At 32.8% G+C, this 21,867-nt stretch overlaps 2 protein-coding genes across 2 annotated transcripts; one reads left to right on the top strand and one right to left on the bottom strand.

Moving 5' to 3' along the window:
- Positions 1-312: 312 nt before the first annotated feature.
- LOC134257487 (uncharacterized protein K02A2.6-like) lies at positions 313-1,599 on the top strand. The gene has a single exon (XM_062740098.1). It carries the CDS (start codon positions 313-315, stop codon positions 1,597-1,599), a length of 1,287 nt encoding a protein of 428 aa, XP_062596082.1.
- Positions 1,600-5,458: 3,859 nt separating this feature from the next.
- LOC134257486 (uncharacterized) lies at positions 5,459-12,460 on the bottom strand. The gene is made up of 3 exons (XM_062740097.1): positions 12,255-12,460; positions 5,961-6,204; positions 5,459-5,608 (listed from the first exon to the last, which is right to left on the bottom strand). The coding sequence occupies exons 1-3, from the start codon at positions 12,300-12,302 to the stop codon at positions 5,484-5,486; spliced, it is 417 nt and encodes a 138-aa protein (XP_062596081.1). The 5' UTR covers positions 12,303-12,460; the 3' UTR covers positions 5,459-5,483.
- Positions 12,461-21,867: the final 9,407 nt, after the last annotated feature.

The raw sequence follows: 21,867 nt of genomic DNA, 5'->3' as shown, positions 1-21,867 counted from the left end.
GCTTCAGCTCCAAAGCGTCTACAACGTATGTTCTTACGACTTCAGAAATATGACATTGAAATCACATACAAGCCTGGCAAAGAAATGTATATGGCGGATGCACTGTCCAGAGCGCATCCCAAGAAACAGACTACAGAACTCTGCACCTAGGAAGTATTCAAAGTATTTGAAGATATCAACATGGTAGAATACTTTCCTATTTCGCAAGCAAGGATGTTGAAGATACAGCAGACCAGTGACAGAACGCATGATTTACTTAAGCAGACTATTCTAGAAGGATGGCCAAAGAACTAGGAAAGTGCGCCAGTGGAAATGCATCCATACTTTCATGTGCGAGACGAACTGTCCGTCCAAGATGGTATTGTGTACCGTGGAACCCGTTGCGTTATACCGAAAGCATTACGTGCTGAGGTTATGGGAAAGCTTCATCAATCACATATTGGAGCTGAAGGATGCCTTCGTAGGGCTCGAGAGTGTGTGTACTGGCCGAACATGAACTCCGAGATCAAAGATCTTGTATCAAAGTGTGAAACGTGCCGAACTTATGAGCCATCACAGCAAAAAGAAACTCTCATGTCGCATGAGATTCCAAACCGCCCGTGGTCTGTTGTAGGAGTAGATCTCTTCCAATCACATGTTAGTGATGACCAATACCTCATCTCAGTAGACTACTACAGCAATTTCTTCGAAATTGACAGGCTGGAGTCTACCACCTCAGCTACTGTTATCAGCAAGTTAAAACAGCATTTTGCTAGACACGGAATTCCGGACAAAGTTATTAGTGATAATGGTCCCCAATTCACCTCCCAGCAATTTGAAAACTTCAAAGTCAAGTGGGAATTCGACCATAAAACATTCAGTCCGGCATATCCTAATTCGAATGGAAAAGCGGAAAATGCTGTAAGATCCGCAAAGCAGCTTATGAGAAAAGCTAAGCACAGTGGACAAGACCCATGGCTTGCAGTACTTGACTTCAGAAATACGCCAACACAAGGAATCGGAGAAAGTCCAAGCCAGTGCTTAATGAACCGTAGAACAAAAACATTGATGTCACAGAAGGAAACATTGCTATCACCATGTGGTAAAAAAGATAACATCAAGAACATGAGGAAGGAAAAGGACAGACAAGCTCGCTATTACAACCGCACAGCAAAAGATTTGCGAGAGTTACATCATGGTGACACAGTGCGCATGAAGCCAACACAACTAAGGGAAAAGGAGTGGAAGAAAGGAACAATCATCGGCAAAGAGGGAATAAGATCGTACAATGTACAAACACAAGACGGTACCTATAGGAGAAACCGCTCTCATCTGAAGGCCACGTGTGAGAAACCAAATGACCTTAGCGTTATTCCTGACTACGCAACTCCGAACGAACAGTCAGGTGATAATTCCAGACAGACTGCGCCGAGTGGGAACTGCCCGAGACCTAGTTCCGAAACCAGTGAAAGTGATCGATCCATACCGGACAAACCGTTAGTCGTTCAGAGCGGAGATGTGCCACCGAAGCCCGATGAACCGCGAACCACTCGTTCTGGACGCATTGTTAAGACGCAACAATATTTAGAGAACTATGTGCATGCAGTGTATTATGTGTAATGAACTGTTTCAGCATTATTTTCATAGACTAGTCAGTTTGTAATATTGTTGTGTTTGAAATTGCATATACTTTGATCTCATTCTTGTTTAAGTGTTTAGGTCCCTGATAGGATTTTTGTTTCTTTAAAAAAAGGGAGATGTAACAATATTAGAGTATGTCAATTGAATATTGCTAAATATAGATCCTATTCATTCTTATGTACATGAGCGGCCTCGGTAAAATTTAATGTATTTCATATATCACCTAAGCGGCCCCGTTCTACACATTGCCGCCATTGTTGTAAACATGCCATGTGCTTACCTACTTGAATAAACACTATTACACTCCAGATAAAGACTTATATGGGTATTGATACAAGGGTATATCGTAAAAAATTATTGCAAAGGAAAATTGTCTTCCTATACTTCTGTAAGATCCGCTCCACCACTCTCAATATACATCGCGATCGCGTCAGTCACATGTAAACATTGATTCATCATGTTCTTCGGTGTATACTGCTTAAACTGTTGTTAAATTGTTAATACAAATGTGGAAACTAAACATACATCTTCCACGTTTTTTTTTACAAATCTAGCAAGAAAGTGTAAGAACGATAGTCAAGATTATTTGTATTTTCTACAAATAAAAATAGGAGAGATAACTCTGATGTCAACAAATCGATGTAACAGGGGTACCAGAGAGGGACATTCATTTTAATTGCGTACTTTTTCACATTTCAGCTGCATGTTCGCATGAATTTGCTCCCGGATTATAAAAGAGATATTTTATGACCAAATAAAAACACTTTTAATCGTCAGCATAATTATGAATTTTTAAATAAAAATATATTGTTGTACTCGTGGAATAAGGTTAATGTAGAAAAAAAGGACAAAAAAAGGAAAACTGTTAAATTGAACAGACTTTAATTTTTTTTTTTTTCAAATCTCTTATCTAAAGCTTTTTTTTTTCATGAAATAATTTCTTGACGAATTTCATTTTAAAAAAAATAATAAACATGTAAAGCGTCTACCTTATAATCATGATTAAATAAATTAAACTTTAAAGTTGTTGTTTTGCCTTCTATTCTTGTTGCACAAAGACACATCAATTTAGAGAAATTAAAACAAGCAAAAACATCCGAATGAAAAAAAAAAAAGTTCTTAATGTTCAACTTAAATAGAGCTGGTCAAGTAAATCTGATGAGAGAGAGAGAGAGAGGATGGAGGGTAGATAAAAATATTTATATTGAATCTATTTTTCTAATATTGAGAAATGTGAAATTCTATTGAAAAAGATGAGTTTTCAAAACAAATGAAATAATAAATAAAAGAAAATATCATTTTTGTTCTCTAAACTATATATACATGTATAGATATTTATTTTCAAGATCTCCAAATTTAATATACATGTAACTCTTTAATTGGTACTTACGTGTTGTTGTTTTTTTTTTTTTTTCATAAGGAATTCAAATGTTTGAAGCATTATCTGCAAATTAATTTCTTAAGACATGACGAACTTTGTCTTTCATAAAAGTTCGATCAGCATTGAATGTCTCTTAACAGATCAATTATCATGCTAAAAACTCAATCATTACTGAACTTATAATCTCATTGCAGTGATCAGTGTGGAATAATATATTGTTTAACCTGCCATCAAATTATGGATATGCACAGATATTATTTTATTTGTTTTGATTGAAAAAAAAATCTTTATAAGTTCAGGTCGAGTTTTATTTCTACATGTTAATGCTAACAGAAAATAAAATTCAATGCTGAAAATACATGACATAAAACCGCAGCAATATGCTTGCATTTTGTTTTATTTTGGCCGCTATGCAGGGGATGGGTGTGGGGGTGTCCTTATATATTTCTGTAACATGTAGGCTTTACAAGGCTTAGCATATCCAAGCTTCTGGCACCAGGCACGTAGCATCGTTTTTTAAAGTGTAGGGGGGTGGGGGGGGGGGCAGCCAGAGATTTTTTTTTACTTCCCTGAAAAGTTGACAAGCAAAAAAATAAAAGGTTAATGTTGCACAAAATCGAAAATCCTATTTCATGGGGAAAGGGGGGGGGGGGTTAATCCTGGGTTTATCTATTGTGTAAATGATTTCAGATTTTAACTCATTCATTTGTTTGTAAAATTTCCACCTTTTGATTGGTTAATATTAAAATATTTTTAGACTAAAAAAATATTTCGTGTATCCTTTATATTTTAAAAAAAGCAGTGTCATTATTGACTCAATGCAGACAGACATCCTTATAGATGCAGTGAATCAACCGAATTTCCTTTTTATTTACTGTTTTTTGTGTATCGTAATTGCATGTTACATGTACCACACTTCACAATTTTTCTGTCTTTATATAAAGTTTAGGAAGAAAGAACAATCAAATAAATTTTCACTTCGCAGTAGCATTTAGGTAGCGTAATGTTGTTTAAAAAAATAGTTTTCACATATTTGGTAACTAAAGATATATCGTTTTGCTGTAATCTTGACCTATCGAGAGCAATGTTTAAATTAAAATAATTTTCAAATGAATTCTACAGACCTATCAAATGACTCTTGCATGGATTACCAGTATATATTTTGTTTGAGAAAATAATTGTTTCCAAAAAAAAAATGAATGGATGCTGCCCGCTGTTCAGGTCTCCCCTTGGTGTCATAGAAAAGTGAAATGTAAAGCAAAAATAATACTATACACCACTGATGAATCCATACTATATATAACTATAAAATAATTATTAATTAAAAGAGACAATGAGATAAAAATAATGTGCATGAAAAAAAATTAAATATTATACAACTATTAATCACCGTAGTAAAATTACAGAAGAAAATCATTTAACGTTCACTCTGAAAACGTTTGACGTTGTTGAAAAACATGACGTCATTATTAACCTGTTAAAGTATATTTGATAAAAATGAAGAAAAAACCTACTTAGAGTAGACGTAGGACCATAAAAATTCATATTTGACAACTTCTAATCTTACTCTATCAGAATCCGTGAAAAACTCAAAATGCATAAAAATTGCCATAAGGACCCTTTTCACATGGGCGCAATCATATGTATTAAAGCATGTGTTATTTTTGTCATAAGACAACCAAAATACCAACAATAAAATTCGACTGATCTTGACTTTGGACCACCTTTACAAAAATAAATGTTAGTGTATATTATTGACGAATTTATATTTAGCGCAGTCGCTAGAAATTGAGTTGCTGGTATAATAATGAGAAAGCGCTTCCAATATATAAAGCTGCCTCTAATGTATTATATTCATAAACGATTTTTAAGCGTTATTTATTAATTAAAGCATAAAAATAGATATCATGAAAATTTTTCAAGGTCTTTTTTCAACAACAGATCGTGCAATGTGGTGATTCAATTAGAGACAGATGAAGGATATGGAGATAACGAACAGTATTCAATACCAAAGTCCATAAAACAATACAAAATTGGAGCAGAGAAAACACGGACCTCCGAAATATCAGAAGTGGGATCACGTGCCATGGAGGAGTGAGCATCCCCTACTGACCGGGCACACCCTCTGTGTGCTCCTTGTCATGATCGGGAAATAACGGAAAAATCCGTCGTCAATTCAGTGTATAAATAATGGAATAGCAATAAGTATGTAAAACGTCAGTCAGCATTTGTCTCAATGATAAGTTTTATTAGTATAAATCTTCCTATAGTTAGCTGATCACTCTTGAATTTATTTATATTTAAATGAAGCTAAAAAGCAGGCGACAGATAAGTTTCTTTTCACTGTTGTTTCTCAAAAGGGTTTGCTTAATTTGCAGAAGAAGTAACCTTGTTTTTATCCAATAAGTAATGATATTTTCTAAATATATGTAGAATATGATAAAGTGTTGCTTAAATTTTAGAACACAATTTAGCAGAAAATTTACATACACAGATAAGCGTCTGTTGAAGTATAATTATCTTTGCATGGAGGATCAAATTTTGTGCAATCGTATCCTAAATGATTTTGGATAATTCCACCAACGACGTTGAATTCTGTGCAGTAACCTAAAAAAAAGATGTTTTTCATTGAACAAAAAAGCAATGGAATGATATTTGGTGATTTGTAAGACTTAAAGTTTCCTGAAATCTGAGAATAATTTTTGATGAGCACAGCTTTTTTTTATAAATAAGATCTAATGTCCTTTCTTTAATTTGCAAGAGAATTCACTGCTTTTACTTGAACTATCTAGGGTATTTTTACTCTGATAGATCTGAATCGGTTTTGCAAATTCCTTGTCATCAGTGAAATTAGTAGTGTGAAGACTAATTATGTATCAATTTCATAAAATATTTTCGGATCTTATCAAATTAAACAAAAAAGTTTGCAATAATTTATACCAAATACATGCGTATATACCATAGATTTTGGTTTTGATGGCGCATACTTCAATTGTTTCATTTCTATAGTTATTGATAACACAGTGGTATTGAAATTTTAAATGATCCTCAATGCACTGGTGTTTATAAAGGTTCCAATATCTCTCACAATTTTTATTTGTAGCAAATTGTTTTTTCTCATCTTCATTTGATGGACAGGATGCAACTACCTTCATTGTTTCCAGTGACAAATCACCACAGGACAGTGATGGGAAAGTGTAGTCCTTAAGAAAGAAACATCAACAATGTAATGAGAATTCGTAATAAATGACAATTGTATGAACAACCTTTTATACAAAACTTAGAAATATATTATTGGCAAAATACCATTAAAATGGATAACTCAAAAGAGCATGCATATCACATGTTTTATTGTTTATCCACATTGCTACATTTCTCAAGACAAACATTCTTTATTAAAAATTACATATTTTGGAATAATAAGATACATGTAGTATTAAGATTTCGTACTCTTACTTTACGAATAAAAAAGTACGAATTCTTATGCGATACTTTGTGGTTCAAAAATACGAGGGACATTCAAAAAGTTCGTAGACTTTTTTCTAACTTTTTTATTTAACAAAAGAGCAATTTTACAGAGCGGATTTACGATCTTCGTACACTTTTCGATCCTAGATTTCATAAAATTACAAGACGGTATGTTGTAGTTTGGTGCAACGGTGGACATAAGATTTTTAAAATCTTTGCATTCAACAATTTGTATTAATTGACAAGTAAACAAATGCATCCATATCAACAATCGCGCGTGCAATATCGTCCGTCTCTTTCTTCAAGAATTTACGGCTTCTGGAGGACAAAGTTATCTAATTATGTTCCCCAAACGAAGTTGGGGAACATATTGTTTTTACTCTGTTTCTTATTATTATTAAGGTCTTCACGGAAGACCTTCTTGTTATTCTTCGGTTTCTTTTTCCCTATTCTTACCGATTCTGTGCACGCGATTTCTCGTAAACTACTGGGCCGATTCTCATGAAACTTTCACATCTGATAGGTACTGATCTGAACCTTATTGGAAATTTTTGTTGTTGATGACGTCACTTCCGTTCGTGAGTTATCTAAAATTTCCTGATTTTAAAATGCAATTTTGTCTTAACTTAGTAGCGAAAACTGCTTAAGATATGAACAGGAGACTTTTTTGAGATGATAGTTTATGACTTATAGCTTTGCAGAATCACCTTTCCGTGTGTCATCAATACTTCCGGTCACTACCGGAAGTGAATTTAAAAAACGCAAGTTTTCAACTTTTATTTTTTAATATTTTTGTTTTTGATGTGAATAGAGACCCCCTTGTAGAAGCCAAATATGTAATTTGTTTGAAAATCGAAAAAGCCAATCTCGAGATATTTGCATTTGAAAACGCGAAGCGGCGATCCCATTGGCTAAATGGTTAGCGCGTTGGTTTGTCACGCGGGCGACCCGGGTTCGATCCCCCGTGTGACCAAAAAATTTTATCATTTTTTCTGCTTGCTTTTTCGATATTTTTTAATTTTAGACCATTTGCAACAATATATTATAAACTTTTAAGCATATCTGCGTAATAAGGGGTCACAAGGGGTCAGAATATACAATCTTTAACGCTTTATATCTCGAAAAGGGGGAATATTTTGATAAGCAATATTGAACAAAAGATGGCCAGAATGATGTTCTTAACAATATGCATACTTTGAATTTTTGTAAAACGGCCCCATTAAGGACTTGTAGGTGTGGCCCTTAAATATTTCCATTTAGCATATCTCCACAAGGAGTAGAAATCTCTGAATAAGTGTTGAACAAAAAATCTTCAAAATCACAGGACCTTTCATTTGATATCAAGAAAAAAGGGGCTGACCCCTCACAATAGGGGCTCAGAGGGGCCAATAGTCTTGTATCTATAACTCTTTAATGATCAATATTTATTATACATTACTGGGGCAAAATTATTCATCATAACGATTTGCATCAATATATGATAACATTTTGATCATATGTTACGTAATCAGGGTTGCAAGGGACAAAATGCTGTGTTTTTTATGCTTTACGTCTAAAAAAGGGGGAGAATTGAACAAAAGATGGTCAGAATACGCTGATTAAAATGAGAAATTTTAAATTTAATGAGGGAAAACTTAAAGTCATTCTCTTTTAACGATTATCTCAGTCAAAATCACATCTCATCTTATCTAGAAATTCAACGGAAGACCTACTCGTTGCTCGCAACGAGATCTCATCTAGTTATTCTTATTATTTGTCTTCCTGGGAAAATTTTGTACGCGAGTGATCTTGTAAACTAGACATCCGACTTAGGTGAAACCTTTTTAGGGTAAGTAGGCATGTTATGTAGATTTGCGGAATCAATGTCATTTTGCGCGCACGTGCTTGCAAGAGCGCGCACGTGCAAAGCTTGAAATGACCAATATATAATGGATATAACCGTATCTTTTCTATTTTGTGACGAAATGTTTTGGAACTTATAATGTAAGGATATATTAGTAGTATGCACAAGATGACATGGTCAGAATAGCAAGATCGCACGCGCATGCACGTGCGCTTCGCTCTGATTGGCTGAAACTAAAGTCTCAATATCTTTTTTGTTTTTTGATAAAATCATTTGAAATTTTGAACATAGTCATACATTAGGGAGATCTACAGCCTGTAATATAAGATTTATCATGAAAGCATGTGCATGCACGTGTGCTTGCAAGAGCTCGCACGTGCAACACGAGAAATGTCCAATATAATTGATACAGACGTTACTATTTAAATTATTGTTGAAATGCGTTGAAACTCATATTATAAGTATATATTGGAAGCATAGACAAAATGACATGGTAAAAAAAGAAAGATCTTACGCGCATGCACGTGCGCTTCGCTCCGATTGGCTGAAACTAAAGTCTCAATATCTTTTTTGTTTCTTGGCATAATCCTTTGAAATGTTTAACATAGACCTACATTATGAAGATCTACAGCATGATATATAAGAATTTCCATGTAAGCATGCGCATGCCCGCGTGCTGCACTCTGATTAGCTGAAACTTTAAATGGCTATATCTCCTTTGTTTTTTGATGAAATGCTTTGAAATTGAAAACATAGTCATGCATTAGGATATCCTACAATATGATATAGAAAAAAAATCATCAAATCACACGCATGCACGTGTGCTGCAATCTGATTGGCTTAAACTTGAAATGGCTATAAATCCCTTGTTTTTCAACCAAACAGGATGGGATTTAGAATATAGATAGATATATGGGACTCCTACAAAAAGGTATGGTCATCATGCATGTGCACGCACGTGCGTGCATTTGGAACGAGTGAAATGAAAATACACTTGAAAGAGTGATTTTTCATACTTTTGGACTGAATGCTTTACTACATTGTATATTAAAATATGTAGATAGTGTAGAAAAGATGATATGATCATAACACACATGCATTCATGTGCGCACGGGTGCAATGCTAAAATTTGAATATAATTGGTATCCTTCTGAGAAAACGTTGTTAAAGTCAAAAATGCACAGAGTTTGTCTTATTTAATGAAGCTTACAGGGAATATGGCACCAAAAAGGAGTTTGGGAGCGTTTGGGGAACATCTGTAACGGTTCCCGTTACAATTAGCACTAGTTTATTTAAACATAATAGACCTTAAACGATGTTCAATGAAAACAAATACGAAGGTTGTCCAAAACGTTCGTGGACAATGACGTTTTTGTGAAAATAAATGGTTCTATATAAACCTGTTGTATATGAAAATATTTCTTGACAAAACAAGTCAGAATGATTAAATTTTTATTAACGAAACGTAACATTTTTTTTAAAAATCGGGGTCTTTAAAGGTCGCAGATAGTGCGCACGGACCAAGGTTAAAATGATATAAACTCTGATATAACGTGTCCGGAATAAAATGATTATTTTCTATAAAAAACAAGTCAACAATTAATAAAAAAAAATTATGTAACACAAATAAAGGGTCTATAATCAGATTTGATATCAAAAGCATCGCTTACTATATAGACAACGAAAATACCAAAAGAAAACCCTAACAAGTACGTATCAAAACAAAAAAACGTCGTCGGTCGTCCGCACGGGGCAGCGTCCGATAAAAAAAGTAAGGTTTATAACGGTTGAAACGACGTAAGAAATAAAAAAAAATGTTAAAACAACTCAGATTTATTGAAATATATTTAGTGTATCGAATTGTGATTGGTATATACGATTTTTTTTAACGGTGTGTACAACTTTGAAGACACTACAAGAATTTAAAATCACAGGTAGTTTACTGAAAATGGAGAATTCTATTCATGACGTTGTTATAAATCTAGCGCAGCGTCGTCCGGACTGGACTGTGCAGTTTGAGTATACAAACTGTTTATTTAGATGATGATGGTAAATTTTAGTGCATTATTTTGAATTTTTAAAATTAAATAAATTATTATATATACTTTAAGATTACTGCTAGCACTTCGAAGTGCGTTGCACCTTAAGAAAGAAATGTAGTGTGTGTCGATGAATCGAACATGTGTTAAGTCAAAATCAAAATGTTTGACGTTATGATGAAATTAGCGTAAGGTCAGACTGGTCCGTGCGCACAAACTGCGATCTTTAGAGATTCCGAATTTTACAAAAATATTAAGTTTCTTCAATAAAAATTAAATCATTCTGACTTATTTTTTCATGAGAAATATTTTGAGATACAATCGATAAATAGAGAACCATTTATTTTAACAAAAACGTCCCTGTCCACGAACTTTTTGGACAACCCTCGTAATTAGAGCAAACTAAACATAAGGGTAGAAGACAACCGAAGGTGAGAAAAGCCAGGTAGGTAGCATGTGTTTTGTCACGGATAATTACTAAATAAACACTGCCACAGGCGATAACGGTCAATTAGAAGCTCAGGAAACCCTAATTACTGTATGTGCAATGAAAATTTTACGTTTCAAAGCCGATTTGTTAATGCATTAATACGATTAGAAATATTTATAAATATACATTCGAGTAACCGAGTACCTATTTTAGTATTCGATACTAGGACGTTCGATCGAGTACCCGGTTAACCGGGTACTCGTTGACATCCCTAATAAATATGGATCGAATGATCTTGTGAAAAATAAAAAAAAAATTACGCACCATCCCCAAGGGTTTTCAGATAAAAGTGTCAATGATTTCTGCATGTGTGCTCCTTTCAAAAACGTTGCCAAATGCATTAAGACGAGATTTTAGACAGGCTCTATTGTGTGTGTGATCGTTGGGCCCAAGACAAAGAAGCATCCTTTTTTAACTTCATTTTTGTCTTATGAGAATGCATGGAATAAACTATACGTAAGCCAACAAATGATTCTTAGAACATACCTTTTGGGATGTGTTTGGCTCTATAAAATAATTTGATTAATGTATACAAAGCCAATGAGTGGTGCAAAGAAGACCCCACTTCCTAGTAGTGTGTTAGTCTAAAACCTGAAGGTATATTATACATTAGATTAATGACTATATAAACGCCAAGGTAGTAATCTATTTGGGATTAAAAAAAACGCTTCATACATGATTACTTAATATAACTTGAAATAATTTTAATTTAGGTTTTTTTCTGTAAATAGAAACTAATGTGTACTTTACAGCGACATGAATGCTGCTGTCAGTACATGTATTGTTTCAAAATTGTTTAACCTGGCCTATAAACAGCCGCGTCAATGATCCCCAGGTCTGGTGTACTGTATTTGTGGACGCATTGAGGAAATTATTAAATTGTTAAGAGATGAATAAACCTGCCATCTTTATAGCACCCCGTTCGTCTTAATAGGTGTTAGCACAATACAAACTTGAACAATTTGCAAAATGATTTAATCACGAAAGTACAATTCACATGACAAATCATAAGTCTATGAATTACATAAGAGCATCGGCAAAACTTGCATTTACATTTTACACTTGTGAAATTACGCATGGATAGTTACAACTAAAAAAATGTGAAAGAAGAATTGGAAGATCATGAAATTCAGATTTACAACTTACAATTTCAGGTTAACATCTGTACATTTTAAGAATTACAGACTCTGAATGTATTTTGAACCCGTTGGCTTTTCATGCTCTCGTACTAGACCGTGGATTAGTACGAGCGGAAAGTATGCTTCTGATTTTACAGTTATCAAATGTATTATCTTAATTCAAAATGAAGTAAGAAAATAAATGTTTCTGGCAATTTGTCAAAATATTTTTTTTTAAAATAAATATGCATATGATGAAAGTAAGAGTCATAGAATATCAATTAAAAGTACTCACTATACAAATCCAGAGCAGGAAAAAGGAAAGTTGTTCAATGCACCACATTTCTTTTTTTTTCCTCTTACAGTCAGGTTGCTATACGTTTAGCTAAAAACTTTGGGACAAGTAGATACAAAATGTAAAAAAAAAATTAATGAAATACCGAATAACATTGACACTTGCCAACTTTAAGTAGTTTCTACAGTAAGACCTTCACAATAATAATATTGTTTTCTGGTGGCTTAGAGAATGACGTCTCTTTCGGTTCTGTTACCAAATTATATATCTATATTTATTTTTTTGTAAATTGGAAGAGTAAATTTTATATCAATATCTCTTGAGGAAGTTAATATTATTTTAGTCTATAAATAACCGTTCCATAAAGCACTTCCAATATATATTATAAAGATTTGAATCTGGGTTAATTTCCCCCTTGAATATATTTTTTTTAATTCAATATTTTATATATAGACGATTTTGATTTAAAATAGATCAGCTGAAATTAATTCAAAAATCGTGTTTTTCCTTCAGAACTAACTATTCAAATTGCTGTTTTATAAGAAAAGTGAAAAAATAAATGATAATTGACGTATTTCTATTGAATCACATTTTTAATTTTACATTGTAATGATACTTATATAGAAAAAAAGGAAATAAAATTCTGAATCCCTGTTTCTCATCAAATAAATTCTAAATTGTGATGAAAAAAACGACCGTTTCTCAAATGACAATGCAGATTCCATCTGTTGATATTTTTGTTTCATGCTTTGCACACTAGTAAATCAGGAATTCAAATTCGTAAGGTTTTCGGCTGATCTTTCGTCTTTCTTTTTATTACATTCTTAAAATGACAGTTCCAATGTTGACCTTCGGGAAAAATAATAAATTTAAAAACTGAAAATTGATAAATTTAAAGATGTAAAAAATAAATTGATAAACACACCAAGAAGGTTTATTAATTAGAGTTTGAATAATGTGAAACTTTGATATTTCGTCCTCAGTTCGATTTCTCGTACTTCAAATTGTTGACATACTTTTAAAATGCAACAAATCTGAATCACCACGCTGCAAAAAACCTCTGTAGGGCACATAAAACCTCATTAAAGGCATCAAGAGCTTGTTTGGTTTGTACTCTAACAAATTAAAAAAAATCTAAATAAATATCTAGAACACCGGAAGATATCGGACTATTTTCATGTTCCGATTACCCATTACAAACACTATTCTATATTCATTCTTCCTTATTTTAATTGAAAAGTGACTTTTTTATACCCCCGCTTGGAAAGCAGGAGGAAAGGGCACTAGTATATAGTGATGGGGTATTTTCAATCCGTCCGTCTGTACACTCGTCCGTCTAGCTTTATGTCCGTTTGTCTGTTACGCTTTGGGGTACCCATTTCTTTTCTGCAACTCCTCTTCTACCACTAAATAATATTTAATAATGCTTCACAGAATTTAATGAGGCTTTCTCAGAGCCTTTGTTAAATAGTGCAAAAGTGCACCTTTTATTTTATTTTTTGATCTGACACATACTGTAGGTTCCCACAGCAAAACGTGGATATTGCTACTCTTTCTAATATTGAAGGGTATTACCAATTTCTTATCTGCAAATACTCCTATAACACCGAATTACATTTAAGAATACCCCTTTCCCTTGTTTGAAAATTGAAGTTGATAATTCATGCGTATTTGATGCCAGATACACTAGAACTTTACACTTTATAACAAAGTACTTAGTTGATAGATAGATTACATAGAAATCAAGTCCCATATGGGATTTAGCGTCCCATGTCGACCAGTCATGTGCGCTTTTTTCTCATTGTCATGCTTTGGAAAACGGAAAATCTGTAAACATGAATATATTGTTAAACGTCCTTCTCGAGAATTTTTTACTCATATGGAGACGCCAGCTTTTGCCGATGGAGAGCTGCAAACTGTGTTCTACGCTCGTACACCTGGCTATCGAGTGAAGAGGGATCTTCTTGGCGGGTATGCTAAGGAAGTATACATATCGTTTCTTGAAAAATTGAGCTTTTTAAAAGAATATCAAGGTTAATTATTTACCAAAACCGCAGATAAAAAGTAAATTATTATTTACTATCGCATTAAGATAAGAGTGTCTAATGCAAAGACGTGCACCACCATCATGTCATCTCGTGACTTCTATTATCAGCGAAATATTCCTTAATAGAAAATCTAACAGAACACCAGTACCCCAGAGTTTACGGTAGGATTCTTCTCTAGTTTCTGACTAGATGACATACGTAAAGTATATTTGCTTTTGTGTCTTCTATATTTAGGAGTAAGAGATTTAAAAGACCATGCTTTTCTTTACACATCACAAGTGTACAACTATAAGTAGAAATTGTAAACTGCGTTTGAAAACTAGCAGGGGCTATAATTTGGGCGGAATGCTAGCGTATGAAAATATCTTTTCTGCCTCTCAAAATTATCATAGAACAATGAATTTAGTCATATTTTTACACAATTAAAGACTTGAAGAACTTTTCAAATGTAAGTTTAATTAATAAGAAGGGACTAAGATTCCTAAATATATCAAATAAATATGATTTTTCAGACAAACTAGAACTATGTTAACTTTTATAAGCTTCCAATATGAGAGCAGATTTTGGCCAAAAATTAGTAAAAAGTATTTTTTCTCTCTTAGTTAACAACCAAAACTTTACCATATATGAGAAAAATTTAAATGTATGAAGCTTATGAAAAAAAAAACTAATATTACCCTAAAAATTTAAGAAAAGTAGAGCAAATTCTGATTAGCCAATATCCATTTTAGATAAATTATTTATGTCAATTTGGTAATATAATTTTATAGGCCCCTTATGGTAGTATCTTTTTACACAAAAAGAAAAATATTCAATCTTTTGAAATACATGTAGTGATCACATGATCGGCAGCAATAACTTTTTATAATTAATTTACATGAAAATGTAATGACCTTGACCTGACTTTGTCTCTAATATTAAACGGTCAAATTTATTTTCACTTATACCATCACTTAAATATGGAAATAATCCTACTAATATGGTTGATTGATTGTATATTTTTTAACGTCCCTTTCGAGAATTTTTCACTCAGATGGAGACGTCACCGTATACCGGTGAAGGGCTTTAAATTTAGACCTATACTCGGCACTCAGAACCATTGCGCAGTGAAGGTTCTTTATCGTGCCAGCGTCTACTGTGACACGCGACCTCCGTTTTTAAGGTCATATCCGAAAGACCCGCAACTTTCACTTCTGATGCCGAGCGCTTGGCAAAGAAACAGTCACTAACTATTTTTACGTCTTATGTTTGACGCAGCGCCGTGAAGGAGAATCAAACCCGGGCCTCCCGATCACGAAGAGAATGCTCTACCGCTAGACTATCGTGAACAGTCTAATATGGTTGAAAAACATCTATTTTGCCTAAAGTGCTGAAAGAATTCCACTGCCCGATAAGCAAAAAAAAAATTTAAACACATTCGATCGAAGCCTTACCCGATGTATTAAATTTCATGCAAGTAACCCGAGATTTTTCTGGAAATCATGCTTACCTTGGTATTCTAGCAACAATTTCCAAGGGATTCTAGCACTACTTTTAAAGTATTGTAGACCTCCAACTTTCTTTAAAAATCTTATTTTTAAAAAAATTCAAGTAACTGTTCATTTTTTGCATTATTTTTGTCATGGACGATAGAGGTGACCGGGGTAAATAAAATAGCTGTCCGTCTTTAAAAACAAAAATTCAAAGTAAATTACCCTATTGTTTAATACACCTTCACTCCATATGAATTTTACACGATATTTCCGATATTTGCTTTTAAACCATTTCACGTGTACGTGTCTTTGTACACGCCGCCTTACCCAAATTCTCTCTAGGCAACATGATCAATTCAGAAATGACTTGATGTACACTTATGACATCATCAGTAGTAGATTTTAATCCAAATGACATATACACCAAAACATAATAAAAAGACTATATAATTGTTTATGTGAAAATGCCTCTATTTATTTTCTGGTATCATATTAGATCTCTAAGAGCAAGAAAACATTTGTTCTAAATTTGAAGTCATCTTGCCTACAATGAGGTCATAATGCTTCACTGATTTAGTCCTGTTAGAAAATTCTGAATGCTTCCTTTTTACCCCTGCGTCGTGCCAGCACCTACAGCGACATGGGAACTCCGTTAACATGGTCGCATCCAAAGGACCGGTCCCCACATCCCACTGTGGGATTTGAACCCGTGATGTAAGGATCAACTCTTTACTTTGCGACTCTAACCACTGTGCCACGTGGGCGACAGGAAATCTGTTGAAAATTCAGTTTGTATAAATAATGGTCTTACACTTAGTACAAAAATAATGTTAGACAGCATTTAATCTAATATAACTTTTTTTTCTTTTGCTAGCACGTACATGTCGATAAATTACAAAAACACCTTTTTATGATAAGCGTAAATTAAATTGTTTGTCAAAAGCTTATCTTGTTTAATAAATTGTTGTTACATGTACGTAGAGCATATTTGTGTATGTTCCTGTGTATTATTTCAATTGGGAAACAAATGTCCCATATGCCAGTGAAAAAGTTGGATCTATATATAAGCGAGAGAAGTTACATTTGTATCAATAGAGAAATAAAAGTCGTGTTTTTATAAACTTTTTTTCCGTTAGAGTATTTTAAACGTCCTTTCTAGTACAATATTGAAATATAATGCAGATTTCTCTCAGAATAAATATTGATTGCGGAAATTTAATGTGACTTTTTCCCCTTTCGTATCTTTGTACGACTAGTATATTCAGCTGGTATCTAAATAGAGTTTGTTAAGCAACATCCAATGTTCACTTTAAAAAAAAAAAGTTTAAATGTTATTTTAGCAATGATTCTTTTTTCAAATTAATTTTTTTATGCTTTGAATTAGATTTAACTTCCAGTTTTTCGGAGAATATCAAAATAGGAAAATAAATAAATGATCAACAGAAATATTTTTTTTATGGGTTCTTTTATTTCAATTGCATTTTTTTGTTAGAAAATCAGGAAGACAGGTGTAAAAATCGTCTTTTCATTGAAAGAATTAGGTTTCCATTTAAAAAGGACAGTCTATAAGTGAAGTAAATACGAGACGAGAAAGGCGTATTCGGAATAATGTATCCCCCCTTCTACATGTACACGTATTGTTATCACAGACAACACTCAAAAAGCAGTGAAATTTTACAATTAAACGTGTCTAAGAGTTTATAGTTAAATTTTTAAAAAAATCATGCAGAACATCAGCTACACAAAACTCTTAAACATTTATACGAAAAAAACCCCATAACAACAGAAGGTTGAATGGCACATGTATTTTTAAAACTACTGCCTCTCTTCATTCGAACCATACAAAACATTTAAAACGAAACTTTTTTTAATCGGATAATGTCAATTAGCAATCTATACCAGATGACAATCGTTATTTTAAAGCATGCATACATGTTTACGTTAGTATAAATATTTTGTTCGAGCAACAACGTGTAAATTCATAAATATAAATCTATCATGTGAATTGAAAAGAGAGGTCAAAAACCAAGACTGCTTCACTCTGTTTTCACAATTTTTAAAATCGTGATGACCCGTTTTGTCACCAGATGACATCTATAAGCAGCTGTTTCTGAATTTATCATTTCAATTCTTCTTTTTAAAAAATGATGTTTTTACATTACATTTATTTAATATTTTTATCAATTGGAACAGAACAATGCAAATTTTCTTTTTAAAAATCATTTTATCAGAATTAGACAATTACATGAAACTAACTTTCTTTCATCGAGAGGTGTAAGGACAATGCAAAGAAACAGAAAGTCTCTTTGATCGCGACCTAAAAATGATATCAAAAAGAACAGTGCATAATTTTGAATTAAATGTATGCTCTTAAAAAGTTTACATAGAACAAAAATGCACTAAATGCAATATATATTAACAAACAGTATGCAAGGCATTTGTCTTAAGGAAGCATATAAATGTAAGACATGTGTGTAGAACATCCATAAGGCAAACGATTTATATAAAAAAAAATCAAGGCTGAATGGTTCATTTATTTCAAACCACCGCCTCTTTTCATTCTAAAAAAAAGCGTAAATTATGAATCAAATTTGACTTTGCCCACGATAGCTTTTAAATACTCATTTCATTTGATTGTTCACATTAATTATGGTTATACACATGTATCTTTTACTATTCGGTCATTGCTTTTTTAACAGGTATGCAGCTATTGGTGATCTTTGTCATTCCTGTGGAAATTTTTAACCCTCAACCGGGGGTCATCTTTTAAAATAGCAAAAATAGGGAAGTAAAACATAACGTTCGGCGCAACAAGTTACGAAAACATTTTAATAGGATCAGGAAATAAAAGTCGATATAATTGTAAATGTTTGTTTCTGTTGTTTGTACATTGACCTTTAGAATGATTGAATGCATTGTTAGATATTAAAAAGGTACATTTTCTTAGAACAACCTAGTAGAACTCTCATGAGGAAATGCATATAATTCATGTGCGTTTATCAGCACTATAGAGTTGTGTTTGTGAGAATTATCACTCGTCATTATATCCAATGATTTTAAAAACAAGTATAAACAATTTTTTTTAAACTGACAGCTATTTGTGATCTCTGAATCAAGTGACTTAGGTTATCAATATTAAAACAAAATAACCTAGGATTAATAAAGACGTTACGTTTTACTGGGGTTAAGAGCACTAGCTGATTATCTATGGGACTCCTGTGCAAAGTGTTGTCCAGGGCATAAATCAGTTTGCAAACTGCCCCGATAGATCTAGTATGATAATCAAACCTCATCATCATTTTTTGTCTTACTGATATAAAATCAGTTATACAAAAAAATCCATTGCGTGAAAGAATATGTCATTTTTATACGTGTTGCTGTAATGAGATTTTTCAGATAAGTTACAATAATAATTTATATAATGTGAAAATCGTTTCTAAGTTTCTAAGTACTTCTGCATATAAATATATATTGTGCGAGCCCAGCCATAAATCTTAAGACTCTGCAGTACAGTAAAGACAACAATTTCTATAAAAAAAGTCACGGAATCTGATACATTTAATATACCACAGTTTTATCTTTAAGCAGACACTCGTGTTAAAATAGCTTAGAGTTATCATGAAGAGTATGTACATTAAAAGATGTGTAAAGTATTACACAAACATTGGTCTGAAGATTGCCACACTATTCCTCATGTAAAACACCGATTGTTAATAAAAATTGAAATATACAATCATCATTAATATTCATCTATAGCATCCATCAATAATTAATTAGATATCTATCCCCTCTCTCACTACTGTACTTGCACTTGTAATAAAAGGATTTTCGGCATAAGATGGTTTTCCATCAAACTTCCCACCTGTTAAAGGATTCAAACATAGTGATATGTTTTAATAACTAATTGGAAAGGATTTTGGTATACTCCAGTATTTGTTAAGTGGACGGCCATTTCATTCTGACGGGGCGGGGGCAGATCTTAGAAATAAATATGTTTTCCTTTAAGATGTTTAAAATAAATAATCCCCCTCCAACAAATCAGAGTTTTTTTTCATGCAAAACTTTTCAGTGGAGAGGAAAAAAAATAACCTATCCTTTATATTATTGATCGGAAAAAAATATTATAGATATGTCCTTCATTGACATGAAAACTAAAAAAAAAAGACTTATATTTATATTTATTATACCTCTGTTTATTTTTTCTATATAAAAATAAGACGAATAAACATGCTATTTTTTCTAAACAGTCTCTACCGTGAAATAGTTTTTGTGCTATTTGCCCATGGTGAATAGTCCTCAAACTATTCAACGGCAGCATTCGATTTCCCTCGCTTTTCATCTCTGAAAAACTTCTGATTTTACATGGATTTTGACGCGTATATATTATGACGTAACAAAAGTCAGAACCGATATAATATGGAATATCATAATTGTGTGTACCCTGAACTCCCAAAAGTTAAGTTAGCATCGGTATAATAAAACACCTATTTACTGACTATTCGGACAATAGCAAGTTGATCGCCCCCCTCGACAGCAAACTATTTGCTGTCTTGGGGGACGATAAATTTGGTATTGTCCTCATAGCCAGTAAATAGGTGTCTAATATACCATGTTATTACTAAATATAGGTAGAAGACTAAAATGAAAATGAAAAAAAAGTTGTGCTACAAAACTTTTATGGGAAATTGAAACCTCTGACATTTACAACAATTATTGTTAGCTATTATTAGAATATTTAAAAAAAAATTCTAAGTTCCAACTTTACAAAAAATGAAAAAAAATATATATATATAAAGGAAATTTATTCTTTAAAAGATGTGAAATGTTTCAGAAGTATTTATACTTGTGGAAAAATTAATACATTTTTTATTTATTCATTCACATAGCCTGAAACTCCTTTAAGCTACAATGGCAAGAGCATTTTAAATATAGGCCTAAATATTTTCAATGTACATGTAGTCTAAACAAAAAATGAATATTTTTTTCTTTAATTTAGAAATCCCAGAAAATTTCAAAATAAAAACCCTAATTCTGAAGTTGGGGTTCTACATGTATGTTTTCAACATAATGGTACTTATGTTTTTTTTTATTATGTAGCATGTTTGTATGTCAAAAGATATCATTACATGTTTAGTGAATCATTGACTGAAACATTGAAAACATCAAATTTTAGTCTAAAATTGTATTACTGATGACCTCTATTACTACACATATTGTCTCAAAGAAAATGAGTTAATTGACAGGATCTAAGTATTCATTTAGTGCAATCAAATTTCAATAATTCTGAAAAGTGTGCAACTTAATATGGGGATGGAGAGGGGTGGGTACACACAAGGCGCTGCATTACGGTTCTTCACCGATTGTGATATTACATCTAAATGAAACTGCAAATGCTCGGGTTTTTTTTCTTTAATGTTGACAAATGTATGTCTACACATTGAATATCTACACAATGACATGTACACACCTGGCCTGAAATTACAGTGATGATCTACGGAGCTGGTGCAGATCGTCTCAGTTTTCCGTTATTTTCCGAAATAGCCTTATGTCCTAAAATTCTCGTGAAAGGAATAAACAATGCTTTGACTCTTATTGTCATCCCTATTTACTTTAAAGATTGTCTGCACTGCAAATCTCAGCTGACGTCGCCACGTTTTTAGATGTAAACAACATTCCAAGTCATCGAGTGCAAGCGCTTGGTTGAAGCCCCCTGCAGCTAAACGACACATTAAAAAGAATTTCTTTCTAAAGGCATGCTATTTTATATATAAGACAATAACGTATAAATTTCTATTTAAACACGAAAATATAGTCGCTTGTCACAAATTCTTGCAAATATCCGTATATTGTAGATGCTTTCCGACACCCAAAAATATGTATTGGGTATCTTCCAGCCTCCCTGTTCCTCCTTCGTCTCAGCTGACAATTAAGTAAGGTAAGTTCACTTGAATTATCCTTTGTAAATCTTTATGAATATCTAAATTTGCTGTTTTGAATATGTATTTTGCACACATTTTGTATACATTGCTGCCGGAACAGCATCCAAACAATCAAAGGCATTGTACAGTTTTTATAGGGGAAATTCGAAATTTC

This window comes from Saccostrea cucullata, unplaced genomic scaffold, assembly GCF_032062105.1.
Source record: "Saccostrea cucullata isolate Sc308-1 unplaced genomic scaffold, CSIRO_AGI_Scuc_v1 ctg2295, whole genome shotgun sequence".
In the NCBI taxonomy this organism is placed as follows: Eukaryota; Metazoa; Mollusca; class Bivalvia; order Ostreida; family Ostreidae; genus Saccostrea; species Saccostrea cuccullata.
Note: the sequence above shows the minus strand (reverse complement) of the source record. Positions and strands in the feature narration are given on the sequence as shown.